Genomic DNA, 21,992 nt, shown 5'->3' with positions numbered 1-21,992 from the left:
CCCGTGTCCCCTGCATCGGCAGGCGGACCCTCAACCACTGTGCCACCAGGGAAGCCCCGCTCCTTTGTTTTTTTTTAAGTTTTTTCCCACCAGGGAAGTCTTCCTTTGTATAATTTTTGTCTAAGGTAAAATAGAGATGAATTTACACATTAAAACTTACTGAATAAATATTCCAGAATTAAGGTATTTAGAGCTGAGCTGACTCCATTTGGCATTATTCTTTTACCCAGTTTAATTAGTAACTTGTTTGTTCTGCAAACATACTGAAAAATAAACTTAATTGAATAGATGATTAGTGAGTATCACTGTATCACTTAGATATTGTTATTTCATTGCCATTTAACTATTTAGAACAGGTTCTAAGTGAAACTCTATGCATAGATTTTAAACAATGCTGTAAGTTACTTATGGAATGCTTTGGATTTTGTCAGTATTTGCTATTTGAAGACAAAATATTGATTTAAATGGTTCTGATATTCTCCCCTTTTTGTTTTTATTTTAGAGAGCAGCTGCTAGTTTGGTATCCAGAGAAGAAAACAAAAATGATAATGCTGATAAAGCAGATAGAACTGCAGAACCCGAGCAGTCTCATTCCAACACAAGCACTCTCACGGAGCGAGAACCTAGCTCTTCTAGTCTCTGTAGTATTGATGAAGAACATCTCACAGACATTGAAATAGTTCGCAGAGTTTTTTCTTCTAAAAGAAGTAATGTAAACTTCGTCACAGAGATATTTCGTCAGGTAAAATACCTCTCAGTATTTTTAATTTGTAATGTAGACTTTTGCTTTTAATATTGAATGTACTGACTTTAAGCTATTTAAAATTTATTCTTCATGGAAATGTTTTTTAAAGTTCATATTTAGTTTTTTGGTTTATTACATCTAATTCTTTAATATTTTCAATTATTTATATTTTTAGTTTATGGTAACTTTAGTTTCATAATTATCCCCTCCCCTCCAATATTCCTTCTGTTATCAGAATAATTTTCTTAGTGACTCACTTTATGGTTTGAAACTTTTCTTCCTACCATTTGATTAATAAATTATAGTAAAATTATGTTATCTTTCACTCTAAAATCAATAAAAAGTGGTTTATGAATATAAGAAGCAATGTTTTCATTGTCTTTATCCTCCCCTTGGAGGCTCAGTTTTGTCCTTTAAGGCATTCCAAAATTAAATTTGCTTAAGGCAGATATTATTTGGGGAATAAAATAAAGAAAGAGAGGGAAGGAAAACGAAAAAAAGCTATTTCACATAAAGATAGCTAGAAATTCCTAAGTGCACATTCTCAATTACATAGAAATTTTATGGGAAAATAAACCTTATGAAAACCAATCATTTGCTCTTAATAGCAAAGGTACTTAACTTTTGCAGGTAAACATCATTGAGTTTTGTAGCTGAAGGGGATCATTCAAGTCTCACAGCAAGTAAGTGGTAGATCCAGGACTAAGACTCCCAGATCCTGGTTCCCATGTCAGTGCTCTTTATTCTGTGCCACATTGCCTTCACATGCCAGGGAGCTCTCCAGGCAAAGCAGATCCTCATCTCCTACACGTTTATTGATATGTAAAAGAAAGCATGAGGCAGCATTAGCTTTGTCAATCTAAGTTAAAGAAACAAACTTGCTGTAGCATTTTGTCTAGCTTTGGTAGTGATTCTTAGCTACCAAGTTTAAGGTTTGTGTTGACAGAATATATGACAAATGTGAAAGGAAAGATATTTGACAAACATGGTTGGAATATTTGTTGGAAAATTTAAAGCTTAAAGAACTATTCAGGTTTTCTAGTTATTGAGTCAGCTTGAGTGTGTTCGTTTTTCTAGGAATTTGTTCATTACATTTGTTTTTAAATACATTCTCTTATAATCTTTTTAATCTCTGGGGCATTTATAGTCATGTTTCCCCTTGTCATTCCTATTAGTATTTGTTCCTTGTTTGTTTTTTTTCTTGATGATTCTTACCAGAGATTTGTCAGTTTTATTAGTCTTTGCAAAGAATGAGCTTTTGGCTTTGTTGATCCTCTGTGTTTTATGTTTGTTTTCTCTTTTATTAATTTTTGCTCCTTGTTCTTTCTTTCTGCTTTTCTTGATTTTATTTGATGGTTCTTTTCCTAGCTAATTAATTAGCCTCACATTTTTCTCATATAAGTATTTTTGAGGCTATTAATTTACCTCTTAATGCTGTTTTAGCTACAGTCTACAAACTTCCATGTATAGCATTTTTGTTATTATTCACTTCTGAAAATTTTCTAGTTTTCATGTTAATATTTTCTTTGACCTATGAGTTATTTAGCAGTGTCTGTCTCCCAAACATATAAGATTTTTCTAGTTTTCTTTTCTTACAGATTTCTCATGTGATGCTCTTGGTCAGAGAATATAGTCTGTATAATCAGTACGTAGTCAGCCTCCATAAATGTCCTGTGTGTATTCTTTTCTGTGGAATTCATGATTATTAAAGTCTGTTAGATCAAGCTTATTATTGCGTTAGTCAACTTTTCTACATTCTTAAGATTTTTGGTTAGCTTGACCTCACAGTTATGGAGAAGTGTGTGTTAAAATCTTATATTCTGTTGGTGATTTGTCTGTTTTTTTCTTTGTAGTTCTATAAATTTTCCTTTATGTATTTTGAAGCTTTGTAATTAAGTACATACATATTTATAATTTTATATCTTCTTGGTGAGTTAAGCCTTTTATTTATGGCCCTTTTCATCTGTAGCAATTATTTTTGCTTAAAGTCTACTTGTAGTAGTCTACTTTATCTACTTGTAGTACATTTATACCACTTTCTTTTTATTATAATTAGCTTCATGTATATTTTTTTTAAATCCTCTTATTTTCAGCCCTTTATCATTACATTTTATATGTCTCATAAATATGGTTGGATTTTTAAAAATCTTTGTCTTTTAACTGGAATATTTATTATAATTACTGATATGTTTGGATTTATTGATACTATTTTATTTTGTTCTTTTTATTTTTCTTATGTCTGTATTTTTTTCATAATTCTCTTATTTTTTGCTTTGTTTTTAATTGATGTTTTTTCATTCTGTATCCTCCTTCTCCCCATCACTTGGTTTGAAAGTTTTACTCTATTCCTTTTCCTTTAGTGATTACTGTATAAATTTTAGCATACATACTTCACTTTCCAAATACAAAGTTAGTGTTTTTTTACCGTCTTCCTAATCAATACAAGGATCGTAGAACATTATTACTCTAATTTCTCCCCCTAACTTATATATTGTTATTACCAAATAATTCAGTTCTATTTTGCATATTTGTATTTTAACTCCAGTAATATTATTATTCTGTGCATTCAATATTGATTTACATTTAGTTATATTCATCACTTCTTTTGATTATGATTTCTCCCTTTTCAGATCTTCCATTTATTGCATTGGCCAAAAGGTTCGTTTGTTTTTTTTCCGTAAGATGGCTCTAGCAGCGCTTAGTTGTTTTTAACTTCATTTGAAACAGTTTTGTTAGATTGTATGTGACAGTTGTCATACCAGTGTGCATTTAAAAAAAGACTTATCAAAATTGGTGAATTTTTGTGTAGCCATTTTAATATTGAAGATAGAAGAAAAAAGCAACATTTTCAGCATATTATGCTTTACTATTTCAAGAAAGGTAAAAACGCAACTGAAATGCAAAAAAAAGATTTCTGCGGTGTTTGAAGAAGGTGCTGTGACCTATCAAACAAGTGAAAAGTGGTTTGCGGAGACTTCCCTGGTGGTCCAGTGGTTAAGACTCCACGCTCCCAATGCAGGGGGCCCGGGTTCTATCCCTGGTCAGGGAACTAGATCCCACATACCACAACCAAGACCCCACACGCCACAACTAAGACCTGGCACAGCCAATTAAATAAATAAATATTTTTTTTAAAAAGTGGTTTGCAAAGTTTCGTGCTAGATATTTCTCACTGGATGATGCTCCTTGGTCGGGTAGACCAGTTGAAGTTGATAGCAATCAAATCAAGATATTAATTGAGAACAATCAATGTTATACCATGTGGGAGATAGCCAGTATACTCAAAATATCCAAATCAAGCGTTGAAAATCATTTGCACCCGCTTGGTTATGTTCATTGCTTTGATGTTTGGGTTCCACGTAAGTTAAGCGAAAAAAAACCTTGACTATTTCTGCATGTGATTCTCTACTTAAATGTAATGAAAACATTCCATTTTTAAAACCAGTTGTGACAGGGGATGAAAAATGGATACTGTACAACAACGTGGAACGGAAGAGATTGTGGGGCAAGCGAAATGAACCACCACCAACCACATCAAAGGCCCGTCTTCATCCAAAGAAGGTGATGTTGTGTATATAGTGGGATTGGAAGGGAGTCCTCTATTATGAGCTCCTTCCGGAAAACCAAACGATTAATTCCAACAAGTACTGCTCCCAATTAGACCAACTGAAAGCAGCCCTCGATGAAAAGCCTCCAGAATTAGTCAATAGAAAATGCATTATCTTCCATCAGGATAATGGAAGACTGCATGTTTCTTTAATGACCAGGAAAAAACCATTACAGCTTTGCTGGGAAGTTCTGATTCATCTGCCATATTCACCAGACACTGCACCTTCAGATTTCCATTTATTTAGGTCTTTACAAAATTTTCTTAATGGAAAAAATTTCAATTCCCTGGAGCCTGTAAAAGGCACCTGGAACAGTTCTTTGCTCAAAAAGATAAAAAGTTTTGGGTAAAAGATAAGTTTTTCAGGCAACTTCAGTTATGAAGTTGCCTGAAAAATGGCAGAAGGTAGTGAAACAAAAGGATGAATACGTTATTCAATAAAGTTCTTGGTGAAAATGGAAAATGTGTCTTTTAGTTTTACTTTAAAAACTGAAGACACTTTTTGGCCAACCCACTCTGCTTGAAGTTCATCATTTAGAATTTACTTTTGGATGTCCGTTGCTTTCAAACACAAGTTTTTGCTCTGAAAATGTCTTTATTTTGCCCACATTCTTGAAATACTTTTTCCCCTGGACATAAAATTCTAGATTGACAGTTATTTTCACCTAGTACATTTCGGACACTCAGATGCTTTCCCACTTTTCTGTTTTACATTGTTGCTGTTGAGATGTCAATCAATAGTTGAACTATTAGTGCAGTTATCTTTTCTCTGGCTCTTTTTGTACCTTTTTTTAGAGTTTGGCATTTTGTATTTTACTGTGGTATGTCCAGGTCTAGATTTCCTTTTATTTATTCTTCAGGGGATACTTTGGGGATACTGTAATTATGGATTAGTATAATTTGACAATTCTGGAAATTTTTCAGCCATTCTCTCTTTAAACATTGCCTCTGTCCCATTTTTTTCTTGCCTTTCAAGATGTGTGTTAGACCTTCCCACTTCATACCGTCTGCTGACCTCTCATGTATATTTTCCATCACTTTTGCTCTCTGTGCTACATTCCGGATACTTTCTTTCTAATTACAGCTGTTTCTGGAAGTTGGCCAGTCTGCTTGATCAATTTTATGGTCTCTAGTTCATTACTTACGTTTTATGTATTAATATGAAACTTAGTTATTTTATATTGATTGATCACCCTAATATTCCTGAGGTCTTTATAGGTCTGATTCTGCCATATTTTGTTTCTGAATGCTCCTTCTCATGATGCTATATTCTCTTGCAATATCTTGTAATATTTCTTGTACTATTTTGTGATTTCAGAAATTCAGAACTTTGATTCTGAGCTTTTGCTGCTTATGACTGTTTCTTGATTTGGTTTGTTAAAGGTTGATTGCTCCAGAGAGGAATTGCATTTGCTTCACATAGATGCAAGGAAACAACTTCCAACTTCACATTAAACTGAATTTGAATTCTTGATTTGAAGTTTAAGCCTGCCAGATAATATGAATGTACAGTATAAACCTGTATTAAGACTAGCTTTTGGTTAGTGTCTATGACGAGATTTCTGTTATCTACTTTGCATCTAAATATGGGCAGTTTTCCTTGCAGACTTTTAGTCAGGTGGGTTTATTTCTAATTCAGCATCACACTGATGATATATAGTTCTTTGGAATCCCAAATTTGTTTGGAGGTTTCCTATTGTTCTTCCTTCCTTGCCCCAATAGTTCCATAAAAGTAATTGGTTTCATTCAAAGTGAAAGTCAGCTTTATTGCTACACCTAAGACCACTCTTGAGTTTGGACTTTATGTAGGTTTTTATTTTCAAATATTTCTTCCTATTTTATGGCTCATCAGTGCATTTAAGAAGATAAAAGTTTTTTTTTAAATGTATTATTTTTGTTTTTTTAGTTGTAAGGTTGGTCAGGTTACCTGGTCCATGACACTCTTGGAAACAGAATTCCCCTTATTGTGTTTTTTATGATGCTCTTTATATTTTAATTTCTAAAAGTTGTATTTGGTTTTTTTTTTAATATGTCTAGTCATTTTTTGCAGTGGCTTATTCTTTGTTCATATTTTCATTTTCTTCTTAATTAAAATGAATTAAAATACTTATTTAATATTCCTTATTCCAGTAATTCCAGTAACTTAAGTTTTTGCAGTTCTGGCCTTGTTGTTTCTGTTTACTCGCCCTCATTTGTTTTGGATTTTTGTGTTAAGAGCTTACATTTCTTTGGAATTTTGTGGAAATTACTTTGAAACCTGGGTTGAAGGATGTGTTTCTCCAGAGAGGATTTGCACTTTCTTCTCTCAGGTGTTCAGGGGTCCTGTCAACCTTGGTTTACTTTAAATTACAATTCTTAGCTTATGATTCTTCTCACTTTGCAGTACTCAAAGTTAGGTGATGGCCAGCCTGAGAATATGAATTTGCAGGGAAGGCTGTTCTTCTCTCATATTCCCCTACCCCAAGTCAACCGACAAGTTTCCTCACTGACTCTTCTCTGGAGTCAAGTTTTTTTCTTCCCTCCTAGCTCACCTTTGTATTGAGGATGTAGCCTTCATTGTTATCAGCTTTATACGTAGGATTCTGATCTGTCTCTCCCCTCTATACAGTTGGCCTTTTAAACCAAAGCTCTGGAGGCTGTCCAGGGCAGCACCCAGCAGCTGCATTGATTATTTGCCTCTCTAGATTAATACTTCCATTTTGTTCTAGACTCAGAATATCCTCACAAGCTGAGCCATTCTTTTAAAAATATATATTTTTTTGTGATAATTTTTAGGTGTTCTGTGCAGGTAGATTCCAGGATATCTTTTTTTTAAAATTTTTATTTATTTATTTATGGATGTGTTTGGTCTTTGTTTCTGTGCGAGGGCTATCTCTAGTTGCGGCGAGTGGGGGCCACTCTTCATCGCAGTGCATGGGCCTCACCATCGCGGCCTCTCATTGCGGAGCACAGGCTCCAGACGCGCAGGCTCAGTAGTTGTGGCTCGTGGGCCCAGTTGCTCCACGGCATGTGGGATCTTCCCAGACCAGGGCTCGAAACCGTGTCCCCTGCATTGGCAGAAAGATTCTCAACCACTGCGCCACCAGGGAAGCCCCCAGGATATCTTTTTTATGATATTGCTGGGAACTGAAGTTCTCTGAGATGTTATTTTTATTGTAACAGCTATTTTTTTAAAGTGATTTTTAAGGTAAAACTTAAGGAAAAATAGATTTTAAGATGGTGACTCCAATGAATCATTCATGTTTTGAAAAGAAATCAATTTTGAAGATTAGATTGTATTCGGAAAGCTGTTTTTACCTGCTTAATACTGATGATAAATTTGCAAAATTGAGAATCTGTGTAATAGTTTCTTTACTAATTTTGAAGGCTCATATGTTCCACAATGTATTATAGTATAGACAGAAATATTCCATTAATTATCAGGTATATGGGCATAGAATGATTTTGCCCTTAGCAATCCCAGCTAGAGCACAAGTCCTTTATAGGGAAATCATTTTAGTAGAAATGTCTTTACTTTTCATCTTTCAAATAATTTCATCCTCATAGCCGTTACACTTACTGTTTCCCTATCTGAACTTTTATCCTTCAACCTTCCCCTCTTTCCTCTCTATCCTTCCCGCCTCCTCTTCTCGCCTGGCTACTCAACCTTTAGGTCATAGCTTAAATGTGACTATACTAGAAAAGTCTTCCATGACCACCCTCACCCATTCACCCACCCACCCACCCACAGACAGGTAGAAGCACCTGCCCACACATGCGCACACACACACACACACACACCCGGTAAGTACCTCTTTTTTAACGATGTTTTTGAAAGGTGTACTCTTCTTCATAGTACCTCTCCTGGGTTTTATAATTATTTTTTTGGATGTTTGTTCAATTTTTTTTTTTTTTTTTTGGTATGTGGGCCTCTCACTGTTGTGGCCTCTCCCATTGTGGAGCACAGGCTCCGGACGTGCAGGCTCAGTGGCCATGGCTCACGGACTTAATTGCTCCGCGGCATGTGGTATCTTCCCGGACCGGGGCACGAACCCGTGTCCCCTGCATCGGCAGGCGGATTCTCAACCACTGTGCCACCAGGGAAGCCCTGTTTGTTCAATTTTGATCTTTCATATTACCCTCCATGAATACTTCTCTTTCTCATTCATCATTGTTGCCATAGTGCATGGTAGTGAGTTAGGCACCTAATAAATATTTGGTGAATGAATCAAGCTCAGTAACTGTTGAGTGCTGGGCACTTTGTCAGTCCTAGCTGAAGGCTAACATGTATTTCTAGAAGCTAAGTCTTGAGCTAATTTGTTATATAGCTGATAATGTTTTTTTTAGGGCCAGTTTAATGATTGTGAGTTCTATCTCAGATGAAGTTATTTATATTGTTATGTGTCTTGAAAACAAAGATACAACTGTAAAACATAAATGCCCAAATTATTTGAAATGATAAAATTGTTCTCCATGTCCAATAGAATAGGCATAAATGGACTCCAGACATTAACCCTCTATTTCATAAGAAAACCCATTTATTGTGCTTTATGTTGTTAGTACTTGGAGGCTACAGTGAGGAGCCCCAAGTACTTTGATATGAGGTAAATATAACACATCAAGAGTTTAACCTTTAAAAGCACCACAGATTTATTTTATATGTATGTAAATTTAAAAAATATAAACATACATACATATGCATAATTTTTTTTCCGAAGTCAGTGGGTGGCAAAGTATAATCTGGGGCTCATGAGAAATCTCCAGGATCTTTTGAGGTTCATAAGGTCAAAACCTTTTTCACTCTTATGTTTCACAAGTGTACTGTGAAGTTTTCCAGAGGATACCTGACATGTGATATTGTATCAGATTTAATGTAGAAGCAAGCAGATAAGAGAATCCAACTGTCTTCTATATTAAGCTAAACATTAAGGAGATTTGCAAAAATATAAAATAATGACACTCTTCTTTTAATTTGGAAAATGTGTCATTCGTGTTAACATATAGCAGATTAGGGGTTCTGAGACCAAAATGCAAACCACTGCTTTAAGGAGACAAAAAATTCCCAGGTCTGCTAAATGCTCACTGTATTTGATTAAATTTTAAAGAATGTGTCTGTCACAATCTGGGTTGATTAATAATGGAAGCACATTAAAAGAATAATCAGAGACCAACATGTTTTGTTAAGTGTTTTTTCACTGAGGAAGAGAGCCTTAGCTACCAGTAAATCAGACCCCATTGGCAAAGCCAATTATTAGAAAACTGTATGTACCAGGTTATCTTAAGCTGATACCATCAAATATTTGATTTTTTCCATCTCCTATTGTTTTGATTCTTCCTCCATGTAGTTTTCTGGTTATGATGTAGTTTTATGGTCATAGAACCATAAAACTGGAGATGACCTCATGCAGGTCTACCTCCAGAGAGAAAATTTGCTGAGCACATTGATTCAAATATTCTTGCCTATGATGACAGTTTCCCTTATTATCAATTAATACTTATGTCTGATTGTGAGTGGTTCTTCTTTGTAGAAAGATAAGGTGCCAATATGAATTTGAATTTTCTGGTCTGAGACAACCATTTCTCATTGTAAATGTATAAAATGGCCCTCTAGTTTTTATGCATCAGATTTTTAGCCATGGCTAACATCAGTCTTTCCTCAAGATCCTTATTTAGGGTGTCGGCAAAATCAGTGGAGGGGTCTGTAAGGACAAATGTCATATATATACACTCTAGTCTTTAGTAGATTCATCCAGCCACTTGGGGTATAGTGTGATAATTTATGCAATAATGAAAATCTTAGCTCTGGATCTAATATTTTTAAAATTAGTAAACTTTTTTTTAGAGCAGTTTTCAGTTCATGGCAAAAATGAGCAGAAAATAAAGCAAATTCCCATGCTAATTTTTTTTAAAGTTAATTTTTCAGTATCTGAGAATAGAACTTTTTGGAGATTACTTGAGGTTTTCTTTGTTTTGTTTTTTAAATCTTTAAGGAAGGCCGAGCTGTTGCTTCAGTTGTAAAATAGTCTTAGAGCAGGCACTGATGATCAAAATTATGCCATTGACCACTAAGCTGCTGGAACATGAGAATGAGAATTTGGAATGGGTTTGTTAGATGGAGGAAAGTAGTAAGTAATGTATTGGGTTGGCCAAAAAGTGCCTTCGGTTTTTAAGTAAAAATAAAAGACATTTTCCATTTTCACCAAGAACTTTATTGAACAATGTATTCACCCTTTTGTTCCACTACTTTCTGCCATTTTCCAGGCAACTTCATAATTCCATCTTCCCAAAACGTTTTATCTTTTTGAGCAAAGAACTGTTCCAGGTGCCTTTTACGGTCTTCCAGGAAATGGAAATTTTTTCCATTAAGAGAATTTTGTAAAGACCAAAATAAATGGAAATCGGAAGGTGCAATTTCTTATGAATACGACAGATGAATGAGAACTTCCCGGCCAAGCTTTAACAGTTTTTGCCTAGTCATCAAAGAAATATGCAGTCTTGCATTATCCTGATGGAAGATTATGCGCTTTCTGTTGACTAATTCTGGATGCTTTTCGTCAAGTGCTGCTTTCAGTTGGTCTAATTGGGAGCAGTACTTGTTGGAATTAATCGTTTGGTTTTCCGGAAGGAGCTCATAATAGAGGACTCCCTTCCAATCCCAATATACACAACATCACCTTCTATGGATAAAGACCGGCCTTTGGTGTGGTTGGTGGTGGTTCATGTCGCTTGCCCCATGATCTCTTCCATTCCACATTATTGTATAGTATCCACTTTTCATCCCCCGTCACAATTTGTTTTAAAAATGGAACGTTTTCGTTATGTTTCAGTAGAGTATTGCATGCAGAAATACGGTCAAGAAGGTTTTTTTCGCTTAACTTACGTGGAACCCAAACATCAAAGTGATGAACATAACTAAGCTGGTGCAAATGATTTTCAGTGCTTGATTTGGATATTTTGAATATCAACAATGTTGATTGTTCTCAATTAATGTCTCAGTTTGATCGCTATCAACTTCAACTCGTCTACCCGACCCTGGAGCATCGTCCAGCAAGAAATCTCCAGCACAAACTTCACAAACTATTTTTGACATGTTTGATAGGTCACAGCGCCTTCTCCATACACCACAGAAATCTTTTTTTGCATTTCAGTTAAGTTTTTACCTTTCTTGAAATAATAAAGCATAATATGCTGAAAATGTTGCTTTTTTCTTCTATCTTCAATATTAAAATGGCTACACAAAAATTCACCAATTTTGATAAGTCTTTTTTAAAATGCACGCTGATATGACAGCTGTCACATACAATCTAACAAAATTGTTTCGAATGAAGTTAAAGACAACTAAGTGCTGCTAGAGCTATCTTATGGAAAAAACTGAACGAACCTTTTGGCCAACGCAGTAGTTTGCTAGGGAATCAATAATAGCAAATAAACAAAAGGATTACCAAAGAACATTAAATACCCTATTGATATTACACATTAACTTTTCATTATTATCTCAGGAACTTGATTTTCTTGGTTAGTTTCAATCAGATAAAATAAAGTCATTTAACCCCATGATTATTATTAAATACACTTACTGATAATTCTAGAGTAGAAAGTGGCAGGCTTTAGGTAAAGGTCTTGTGATTTTTACAGTTGAAATTAATAGGTAGTGGTTGTAAAAAAAAAAAGTCAATTAAATTCTATTTGTAAAAAAGTAAAGTGAAAATGTTAACACATAAACACAAACATTCATAAGGGAAGGACTTTGGATAGTGAGATTGAATATTTTTATTGCTTTATTTATGCAAGTATGAATTGTATAAAAAAGTTTTTTTTCATGTGACAATGTTTTTGTGATAAGTTTTTTTAAAACTTAAGGCAACCTGAAAGTACCTAAGGAAAGAATAGCTGTAAGATATTCTTTTAACTTTCTAAGTATTTTTTGCCTTATTGTTTAACTTGTATAACTTTATATATGTAAAATGAAAGAAGAAAGATGTAACTTTTTAAAAAATACTCTTAGAAAAGCTAAGTTGCCTCATTACTTGGTATTTTTATTACTTCTTAGAGTCATAGTTTTTGTTTTTTGATTAAAATCTTTTTATCAAAATTCATTTTAATGTTAATTTTTAAAAGCCTAATAATATAAGTTACAAAAATGTGATTTATTATGAAAAGGTGTATTTACATTAAGCTTTTAGGAGCATAGTTACAAGGAATATGTTCATTCTGAGATAGTACACTTGAAACAATTCTTTGCTCCTTGTGCTGGAAGTCAGTGTCTCCCTACCAAAAGTATTTCTATCTTAATGTATTTACAAATTATTTGGAGACAAAAGGTTTTTTTCTGACCATGAATTGGTTGACTTTAACTCTTTAAAAATCATTTATATCTCACATTTTATAACAAGATAGAAATGTATGTGTTAGTGGTTTGTGGCAAAGTAAAAGGTATCATTATCCATATTCTCTCTTTTTTTTTTTTTTTTCACTAGGCATTTTTATTACCAATTTGTGAAGCAGCAGCTATGAGAAGAGTGGTAAAAGTATATCAAGAATGGATCCAGCAAGAGGAAAAGCCTTTGTTCATGCAAGAGCCTGAAGAAATTGTGATCTCCTCTTCAGACTTACCATGCATTGACAATGTCACAGACCATGATATTTCAATGGAAGAAGGAGAAAAGAGAGAAGAGGTAAAATAAGACTTACGTATTTTAGTATGTTTAATAGATTAGATTTTCACAGAGTGAGATAATACGGGATAAATGGGAAGGTAAAGATACCTTTGAGTATACAGTTGATCCTTGAGCAACATGGGTTTGAACTGTATGGGTCCATTTATACAAGGATTTTTTTCAATAGTATTGAATAAGTACTACAGTACCACATGATCCATAGTTGGTTGAATCTTTCAGACACGAGGAACCTTGGATACTGAGGGCCAACTATAAGTCATACGCAGATTTTTGACTGCTCGGAGAGTTGGCGCCCTAAACCCAGTGTTGTTCAAGGGTCAGTTATATTTTACAGTTTAGTTAATGTAACAGTTACATCAGTACCCTATACCAAAGCTCTTTGATGTGACAACTTTAAAAGAGGTTGTATTCTGATTCTTTAAGTCATTGCCTGGATCAAAATTAGATGCTATTATGAAAGGTATAATATTTAAAAGTGTGGTGGGAATTCCCTTTCTGTCCAGTGGTTAGGACTCGGTGCTTTCACTGCTAGGCCTGGGTTCGATCCCTGGTTGGGGAGCTAAGATCCCCCAATACATCTTAGAGTGATTACCGAAGTGCAATTCTCCCTTGCGTGTCTTATTCATTTAGACTTCAGAAGTAAATGGAACCAGGGACCCAAATTACACTCGTGCTCTCTCTTATCTCATTCTTTCCCCTCTGTGAGTAAACTACAGTACTTCTTTTCACAGACCAGCTTACTTAACAGGTCAGAATGTTTTTTATTATGCAGTCAGCTCTAGTGCAAAAATTCCCAAGAAAGAATTCAGAGTATTCTGGTTTGTGTTTCACACTTGCCATTGGTCAGGTTCTCACCAAAAAGTTACATTCTGATATTGACATATATCTTACTAAATCCAGATAGGAGCGACTTGGTAATCACCTTGGTGGTTAATTTAACTTCATCAGTGGATTTTTTTCAGGATATTAACATATAAATGAATAGGCAACATTCTATAGGGATTCAATGAATCAATATTTATATATGTATGAATATGTATATATGATACATATATGTATATATCATACATCTATACATATATATATGTACATATGGCATCCTCCCCTAGTTCTAGAGGGAAAAAAATGAAACTAAGAAATATAATTGAAGTAAATAAAATTATATAAATTATCAAAGAATATTCACAGTTGTATTTGTTATGTACCAGCAAAAACATCCAGTTTTTGCATCAAGCTAGAAAATAAACCTATCAGTCTAAATAATTTGTTCTCCTCTAGTTTTTTGTTATGAATTTATAGCTCAATACTGAGGCTACCCTCTGTCATTTAGTATCCTTAAATAAAAATGATAGATAATAAGTCTACCTACATACATAGTGAAAAAACAAGTAGTAGAAAGGAGGGAGGAAAGCCAGAAGGAAGGAAGCTACAAATGCAGGGTGATGTAGGTGTATTGCATAGGTGTGTTCTGTTGGCTCCTTAAATACTTCACCAGTGTTGCCAGTAGAGATGTGATTTCTTGCTAATGGCATGAACCAGAAAACAAAAGTTGTAATCTTTCATTGATTTGTATTTCTGGTAAATTTGATATATATATATATACATATATATATAAATCATTTAAAATTTGGTGTTATTATAAAATGGAGTTGTTACAGATTCAAATAATTAATTATTAATGGGTTTTTTATTCACAAAGTGTCTGTGACACATTTGAAAGACATGCAGAATACAGGACAGTTTGTGTATGTGCATACTGTCATGTGGCTTGTTGTATGTTTAGCATTACCTGGCTTATCCCATTAAATCCCAGTGATATTTTCAATTCTTGTGACAACAAAACACTCTGACAAGTTTGAGTGCTGTCTAAAATATGTAATGCCCATTTTGAGAACAAGTGTTAGAGATAGAAATATGAAAAGACATCATTTCTATCTTTATGTAACAATGATTTAGCAAGAAGACAAGCATGCAAATTTAAGTATTATAAAACTATATTGCTATGATCCTACAGTGTGAAAGAGGGAATACCTAATTCTGCCTAAGAAAGGCTTCAGTGAGGAAGTAGTGTAATACAAAGAGCAGGTAACAAATGGGAAAGGAGCCACACAGTGTGAATAACTTCTACAAAGATGTAAGAGACACTGAGAAGACTTTTATTTGGCTGTAGCTAAGAGCAGGTGGTTGAGAGTGGTAAGAAATGTGAGATAAACAAGAACTAGGCTCTGTTTAGTAACTTGTGTGCCATTGTAGTGGACTTTGATTACATTCTAGACACTGGAAAAATTGTGAATAGAAAAATGGCATGGATAGTTACATATTTCAGAAGGCTCATACCAAGCTCAGAGTGGAAGATAGATTGGAGGTCAGTCTGGAGGCAAGGACACTAGTTAGGAAGTATCAGAAGAGATAATAAGTACCTGATAAAGGACAGTGGCAGTTACAATGGGAATATAAGGGAGAAGACAGATAAATGAGCTCCTTTGGTGGTAAAACCAGTATTTTGATGATTAATTGGGTATGAGGAACGAAAAGGTGTCCCATGTTTCTTTTTTTTGCAACCAGGGTAGTTGCCATTCGCACATGAATAGGAGAGAAAATAAATGCGAGTGCGGTGGTGGTGACATCGTCCAAGGAGGCTATAGGATTTGGTAGGAAGGGGAGGGCATGGTTATGTAAATTTACTTTTAAGTATCTTGAAGTTGAGGTGCTTGTGGGTCCTTCAGGAAGAACTGTTCAGAAGACACCTGATCATAGAAGTATGGAGCTTGAGAGAAAACTATAGATCAGACCATGGCATATTGTATTGGCTACTCGGACAGCACTGAGTTCCAGTACTGCTTCTGGTAATGAAACAATAGTTTATATTAGACTGAACCTCCTATATATTAAAATTGTATATTAAAAACATATATTAAAATATATATTTTAAAAAAGTATTTGAAGATACTGGTGAGTGACCAAAAGCAGAAAGAAACTAGAGAGAAACTTTTAAAAAGGGATCAACTCTGAGTGAAATTTCTGTTTGACTGAGGGAGCTCCCTAGTCAGCAGGACTTTGACAGCTAAACTCAAGCAGAAAGCTGCAGTGTTAGTGGTTTGAAGTAGCAGTATTCATCTATCTTCGGATAACAGGAATTTTACTACTCTTAAGTAGGATAAATAGAAGCTATTTTCTATTGTTTTATTTAAGTCATTTGGATTCTGGCATTTATTTACTTTACAACAGAATTTACCTTTTACAAAGCTGTAAATAATATGATCCCATTCTTGAGTGTGTAAATGTACAGAAGGCAGGTTTATATATTAGACAGATAGAAAAATGTCCATATCTGAAATAATGCAATTTCTGGCTGGTCCTTATGGATGATTTTTAAAAAATTTCTTTGTATTTTTGTCAGTGAGAACCTTTTTTACAGTGCACCTATATGTTGTTTTTGTAGTCAAACAGGGTATGTTCTATTTTGAGAAGATGTTTAGCAGAGGGACCCAGTAGTTTCCAGTTTACTTCTTCAGCTTACTGACTTGTCACAGCATTCTTAATTGATGAAATATTAAAAACTTGATATTTTGCTTTAGGAAAATGGAACCAGTATTGCTGATCATGTTCGAAATTCCACTTGGGCAAAAAATGGCACCTATCAAGATGTTCTTCATAATGCTTCTGAAGAAGCCATAGAACAAAACATACGAGCTGGTGCCCAAGCAGTTTTGCAGGTAGATCACTTGTTATTTTTTTAAAATAAAATAAAAATCATTATATATTTCAAATATAAAATTCAGTATTTCAGTGTAATTTTTAAAATATAATGAACTCACCACCCACATTTATTAATTATCATTATGCCATATTAATTTTGTTTTTCCCTTAACTTTCATTTCACTTCATAATGTATATTGATAAACATTACATTTGTTTTCTAGACAATTTTAAAATGTATATAAATTGTGTCATGGTGTACTGTCATCTGCAACATTTTGCATTAACCATTATGTTTTTGAGATTTGTTGTTGATACATAGCCATAGTTAATTCATTTTAAACTACTTTGTGGTATTACAATTTATGATTATTTCATATTTATTCATTTTTCTGTTGATGGTTTTTTGTTTCCAGTTTCTCAGTATTCCAGATAATTCTACATTAAACATGCTATATATGTATTTTTGGGCACATGTGGGAGAATTTCCCTAGGATATATACATAGAAGTGGAATTACTGGGTTGGAGCATTTGTACATTATCAGCTTTAATTTACTGTTATTGCCAAATTGTTCTCCAGCATGGTTACAATAATTTACATTCCCTCCAGTAGTGCTTGTAAGTTCTCATTTCCTTATATCTTCCTCTTTACTTGTATAGTCAGATTTTAATTTTTGCTGCTTCCGTGTGTGTGAAATGTTGTCTCATTTTTTTTTTAGTTTGTGTTTCCCTGTTTCAATTTGCTTTTCCTTCATCACTACTGAAATTGAGCATCTTTTCTCATGTATGAATTGCCTGTTAATATGCTTTTTCCATTCTTTTGGATTGTTTGTCTTGTTATTGATTTTTAGTAAATTATAATCATTCATTTTTTTAAACCATACTATTTTTGTCAAGGCCACATGTGACCTCCCCATTGTTAAATCGAATGGATGTTTTTCAATCCTAATTTTACTAGAGTTGTCTGGAGCATTTTACAGAGTAGATCATTCCCTCGCTGTTGAAACCCTTCTTCATCTGGCCTTCAGAGTAGCATACCCTCCTGTGTTTCTCCTAACTCACTGGCCTCTTCTCAGATTTTCTTTTTTTACTGATTTTTCAATATATTTCTCAACTTTTCATGTTGAAGTGCCCAGGAATCAGCTTTCAGATCTCTTTTCTATGTAAACTTACTCTCTTGTTGATCTCATCCATTCCTATGGCTTTAAATGTCATCTATATACTGCAACTTCTACATTTTATCTCTAGTCTGAGACTTCTTATCCGAACTCTATGAGTCCTGAACTCAAATATTCAAATGCCAAGTTGGCATCTTCACTTGAATATCTAATAGATATCTCAAACTTGACATGTCTAAAACTTGGCTTCTTACCTTGTTCAACAAACATGCTCTTCCTGCAGTTTTCCTCGCTTCATTTGATGGCAGCTGTTTTTCAGTTGCTCAGGCCATCTAATTTCCTATATTTCTTTTATATCTTATATCTAATTTGATGACAAATCCTGTCAACTTTCAGAATGTATGCAGAATCTGACTGCTGTTCAGCACTCATACTACCTCTTGTGTTCAAGCCTCAGTAATCTTTCATCTGGATTATTGCAACAAATTTCTACTTAGTATTCTTGCTTCTGGTCTTGCCCATCCATCATCCTGGTATATTCTCAACACAGTAGCCAGAGGGATCCTGTAAAATGGAAGTCAAATCATGTTATTTTTTGCTCTGAACCCTCTGGTGGCTTTTCCTTATCACTAAGCATAAAAACAAAGTTCTTCCCAATGGTCTATCAGGCCTTTACATCATTGATCCTCAGAGTGTGGTCCACAGACTAGTGCTGGTCCACAAGGTAATGACAAAATTGAGAGTGAGAGTTTAGAAACTAAGTCATTTAATGTCTCTTGATTCTGATGAAAAGTATTTTTTTCATTTCCTTTTACCTATTCATTTTTTTAAATTGTATTTTATAATAGGATTGTTCTGTAAGATTGGGGGGAAAACCTGTTCCCTCACCACTGGCAGTGTGAGAAGCTCTGCTTCACATGCTCTGGCTGTTTCTCAACATATCTCTCACTGCTTTTCCCCTTCCTCACTTCACTCTGTACTTCTTGCTGTTCCTCAGATATGCTAGGCCAGCTCTCACCAGTCCTTTAAACTTGCTCAGGTCCTTTAAACTTGCTTTTCCTTTTCTTTGGAATGGTTTTCTTCCATGTTGCTACATAGTTGAGCTTTGCTTTTTCTTTTTTAAGTCACCCATATTTATATCCATTCTCTGCTCCCTGCCACTTCCTTTGCTTACTGGGTTTCCCAGGACAGTGAGGTGATATTGAGTACCCTTTGTTCTTGGCTTTTGTCACTACTTCCAGATGTCTCAGGTTCAGGCAGAACTTTTCAGGTTCAATTGCTGTTATAACATTTGCTGTAGTTCTTGATAAATATTCATTTTCAGATTAAGGAATTTTACCTTTTTTCTTAGTTTGCTAAATTAAAAAAAATAATAAGTGCTAAATGCTTTTTCCTTATGCATTGTGATGATCCTACATTTTTCCATTTTAATCTATTGATAGGATATAGTATATTAATAGACTTTTCCAATGTCAAGGCATCCTTACATTTCTGGGGTAAATAACTACTTGGTCATAAAGTATTATATTTTGATCAATTTGAATTGCTGCTGTTTTTTGAAGATTTTTGTCTACATGTTCATAAGTGATATTGGTCTCTTCCTTACTTTTTTTATGTAGTCCTTGTCTGTTTTTGATAACTGGATTATAGTTTTATAAAAATAAATTGAGTAGTTTATTTGTCTCTGAAACAGCTTGTGTAAAATAGGGATCATCTACTGGGAAGGCTGGGCAAAACTCTGCCTGTAAAGCAGTGTAGGCCTGGTGTTTAGGGATGGATCAGGGATACCTTGATTACCAGTTCACTTTCTTTTATGGTATTGATGTATCTGTCTTTTGTATTTCTTCTTGAGTCAGTTTTGGCTATTTATGTTTTATCTAAAAAATAATCCATTTTATTAAATTTTCAATTTTATTGACATAAAGTTATTCACTGAATTATCATCTTAAAATTCTCTACTGGCTATGTAGGTATGTCCGTATTTTGTTTCTAATGTTATTTGTGCCTCTTTTTTGCTTTTCTTAGTCAGTGTTGCTAGACTTACAGAGTCAGCTCTTTTCCCGATTTTAAAGTTAGCTTAATGTTCTTTTCTCACATGATTTTACAACTGTATCTTGCCATGGAGTTCATCCAGGGGATTTAAATCAGAATTATGGGTGTAGAAGATTTAAATGTCCTAGGTTCACAATAGATGTAATGTTCTGTTCCTCTAAAGTGTCTTTGAAAACCTTTGCACATACCTGTCAGCATTATAACAACTTTCTCCTCAGTAACAAAATACAATTAATGATTTGATTATAATGAATTAATTAAAGATACATATTGATGGACCCTGATTAGTAGTACTATAATATGCAGTCTGTTATTACCAAAACAGATATGCACACATAGTCAATAAACATGAAAAACGAGAATAGATGGTTTTGAACACCTCATTCAGAAAGTCCATCTTGATTGAGGTATCATCTTTTATCCTAAACGATTTTTTTTTTTTTTTTTTAATTTTTTTTGTGGTATGCGGGCCTCTCACTGTTGTGGCCTCTCCCGTTGCGGAGCACAGGCTCCGGACACGCAGGCTCAGCGGCCATGGCTCACGGGCCTAGCCACTCCACGGCATGTGGGATCCTCCCGGACCGGGACACGAACCCGTGTGCCCTGCATCAGCAGATGGACTCTCAACCACTGCGCCACCAGGGAAGCCCTACGATTTTTAATTTTTATTGTTCTTTTCATTTAATGACAACAATCAGGTTGTTATATTAAAGCGCCCTCACTTTTAAAAAATGCTGTTTTTCACTTGGCTTATTTTTTTCGGGTGCCTACTAGTAATTTTATATTTGTCTAGATAAACATAAAAATAGATTTAATGAGCTTAAATTTCCAATATCAAGCTGGTGGTAGAAGCAGGGTTAGAATTAACCTACAGTCTAATGCTTTTAAGTTTGTTGTAGATCACCTAGTTATCAGCATCTTGAGTTGTTTTCCCTTTGAATAAGAAATTTCCCATTGAAATTCTGTAACGAATCACTAATGATTTCTTTTATCTTAGGTGTTTATTATAAACTCCTCAAACATATTTCTTCTTGAACCTGCAAATGAGATAAAAAATCTTCTGGATGAGCACACAGATATGTGTAAACGAATTCTTAACATTTATCGGTTCATGGTTGTGCAAGTATCAATGGACAAAAAGACTTGGTAAAAATACTTATCTTTTTTTTTTTTTTATTGTGTATATGAGCAAAGTAAATTCTAGAGGAATAGTGCCTGTGAAGAGGGCTTGTAACAATATTGTACAGGCTTCTATTATTGAATGAATGAGTGAATAAATATAATATTTTATGTAATAATCATGATGACACAGTGGTCTCCTTCACTTTGTCTCAAACATCTTTGATCAAACTGCCACAAGATGCCTTTGTTTATCTTTCTAAAGTGGGCATGTGATGGCCTCCCCTACTGCCCACCACCCCCAGGAATGAATACTGCCATGCATGTATGAATAAATGAATTTATATGTGTGAATGAATGAATAAGTAAATCACTGAATGTATGAATGCCTGTTTCCTCAACCTGGCATTCAAGGCTTTGTAGAGTCAGGCTCCTGAGTACTTTTCTAGCCCTTTCTCAAGCCTAAACTCCACCCTGCAGAATGAGATCCTACCCCCCAGCTTTATCAAATTGCTGTCTCTTGAGCACAGTCTGAACTTTTCTTTAGAGTGTCTGATTCCTGTCATCTTTTCCTATTGTTACCATAACTATCCTTAGATTCTACCTTCCTTTTTCCACATAGCCTTATTTTTTCAGCTCACTTCCTTTCATTCTGTATTTATATCTCTGTTGTAGATCTTGTCAAAATTGTCTTAGTTCCTAAATTACTTGTAAAATGTCCATTTACCTCACTGAATTGAGATGCCCTGAAAGGTATATATACTGGTTGTCTTGTTTTTATATTTCCTACATTTCTTAACATAGTATCATATATTATTGATACTCTATAAATATTTGTTTAATTGAAAAAAGAGGCCTTTTAGAGAGATGAGAAGAGCAGTTCTTCGGTTTCTGTAAAAAATGATACATGTTCATTGTAAAATTCAAACAAAGAAAAGTTTTAAAAAGAAAATAAAAGTTTCCCAATAGCTCACTCTCTAGAGGTAATTATTGT

The 21,992-nt window shown here is 34.4% G+C and overlaps 1 protein-coding gene across 7 annotated transcripts in view; it reads left to right on the top strand.

Annotated features, from left to right (window-relative positions):
* RALGAPA1 (Ral GTPase activating protein catalytic subunit alpha 1) overlaps positions 1 to 21,992 on the top strand; it is a 222,367-nt gene that overhangs the window by 63,021 nt on the left and 137,354 nt on the right. For all 7 annotated transcript variants that reach the window (XR_003681899.2, XR_003681898.2, XM_007113236.4 and 4 more), the window contains exons 10-13: positions 503 to 742; positions 12,809 to 13,006; positions 16,588 to 16,725; positions 20,877 to 21,025. Coding sequence is in view for 5 of the 7 variants with exons in the window: in XM_007113236.4 (XP_007113298.1) it covers positions 503 to 742; positions 12,809 to 13,006; positions 16,588 to 16,725; positions 20,877 to 21,025 (725 nt within the window). In the remaining 2 variants the exon portion in view is untranslated. The remainder of the gene's footprint in view (positions 1 to 502; positions 743 to 12,808; positions 13,007 to 16,587; positions 16,726 to 20,876; positions 21,026 to 21,992) is intronic.

This window comes from Physeter macrocephalus, chromosome 11, assembly GCF_002837175.3.
Source record: "Physeter macrocephalus isolate SW-GA chromosome 11, ASM283717v5, whole genome shotgun sequence".
NCBI classification, from domain to species: Eukaryota; Metazoa; Chordata; class Mammalia; order Artiodactyla; family Physeteridae; genus Physeter; species Physeter macrocephalus.
The sequence above is the reverse complement of the archived record's forward strand: the minus strand, read 5'-3'. Positions and strand labels throughout refer to the sequence as shown.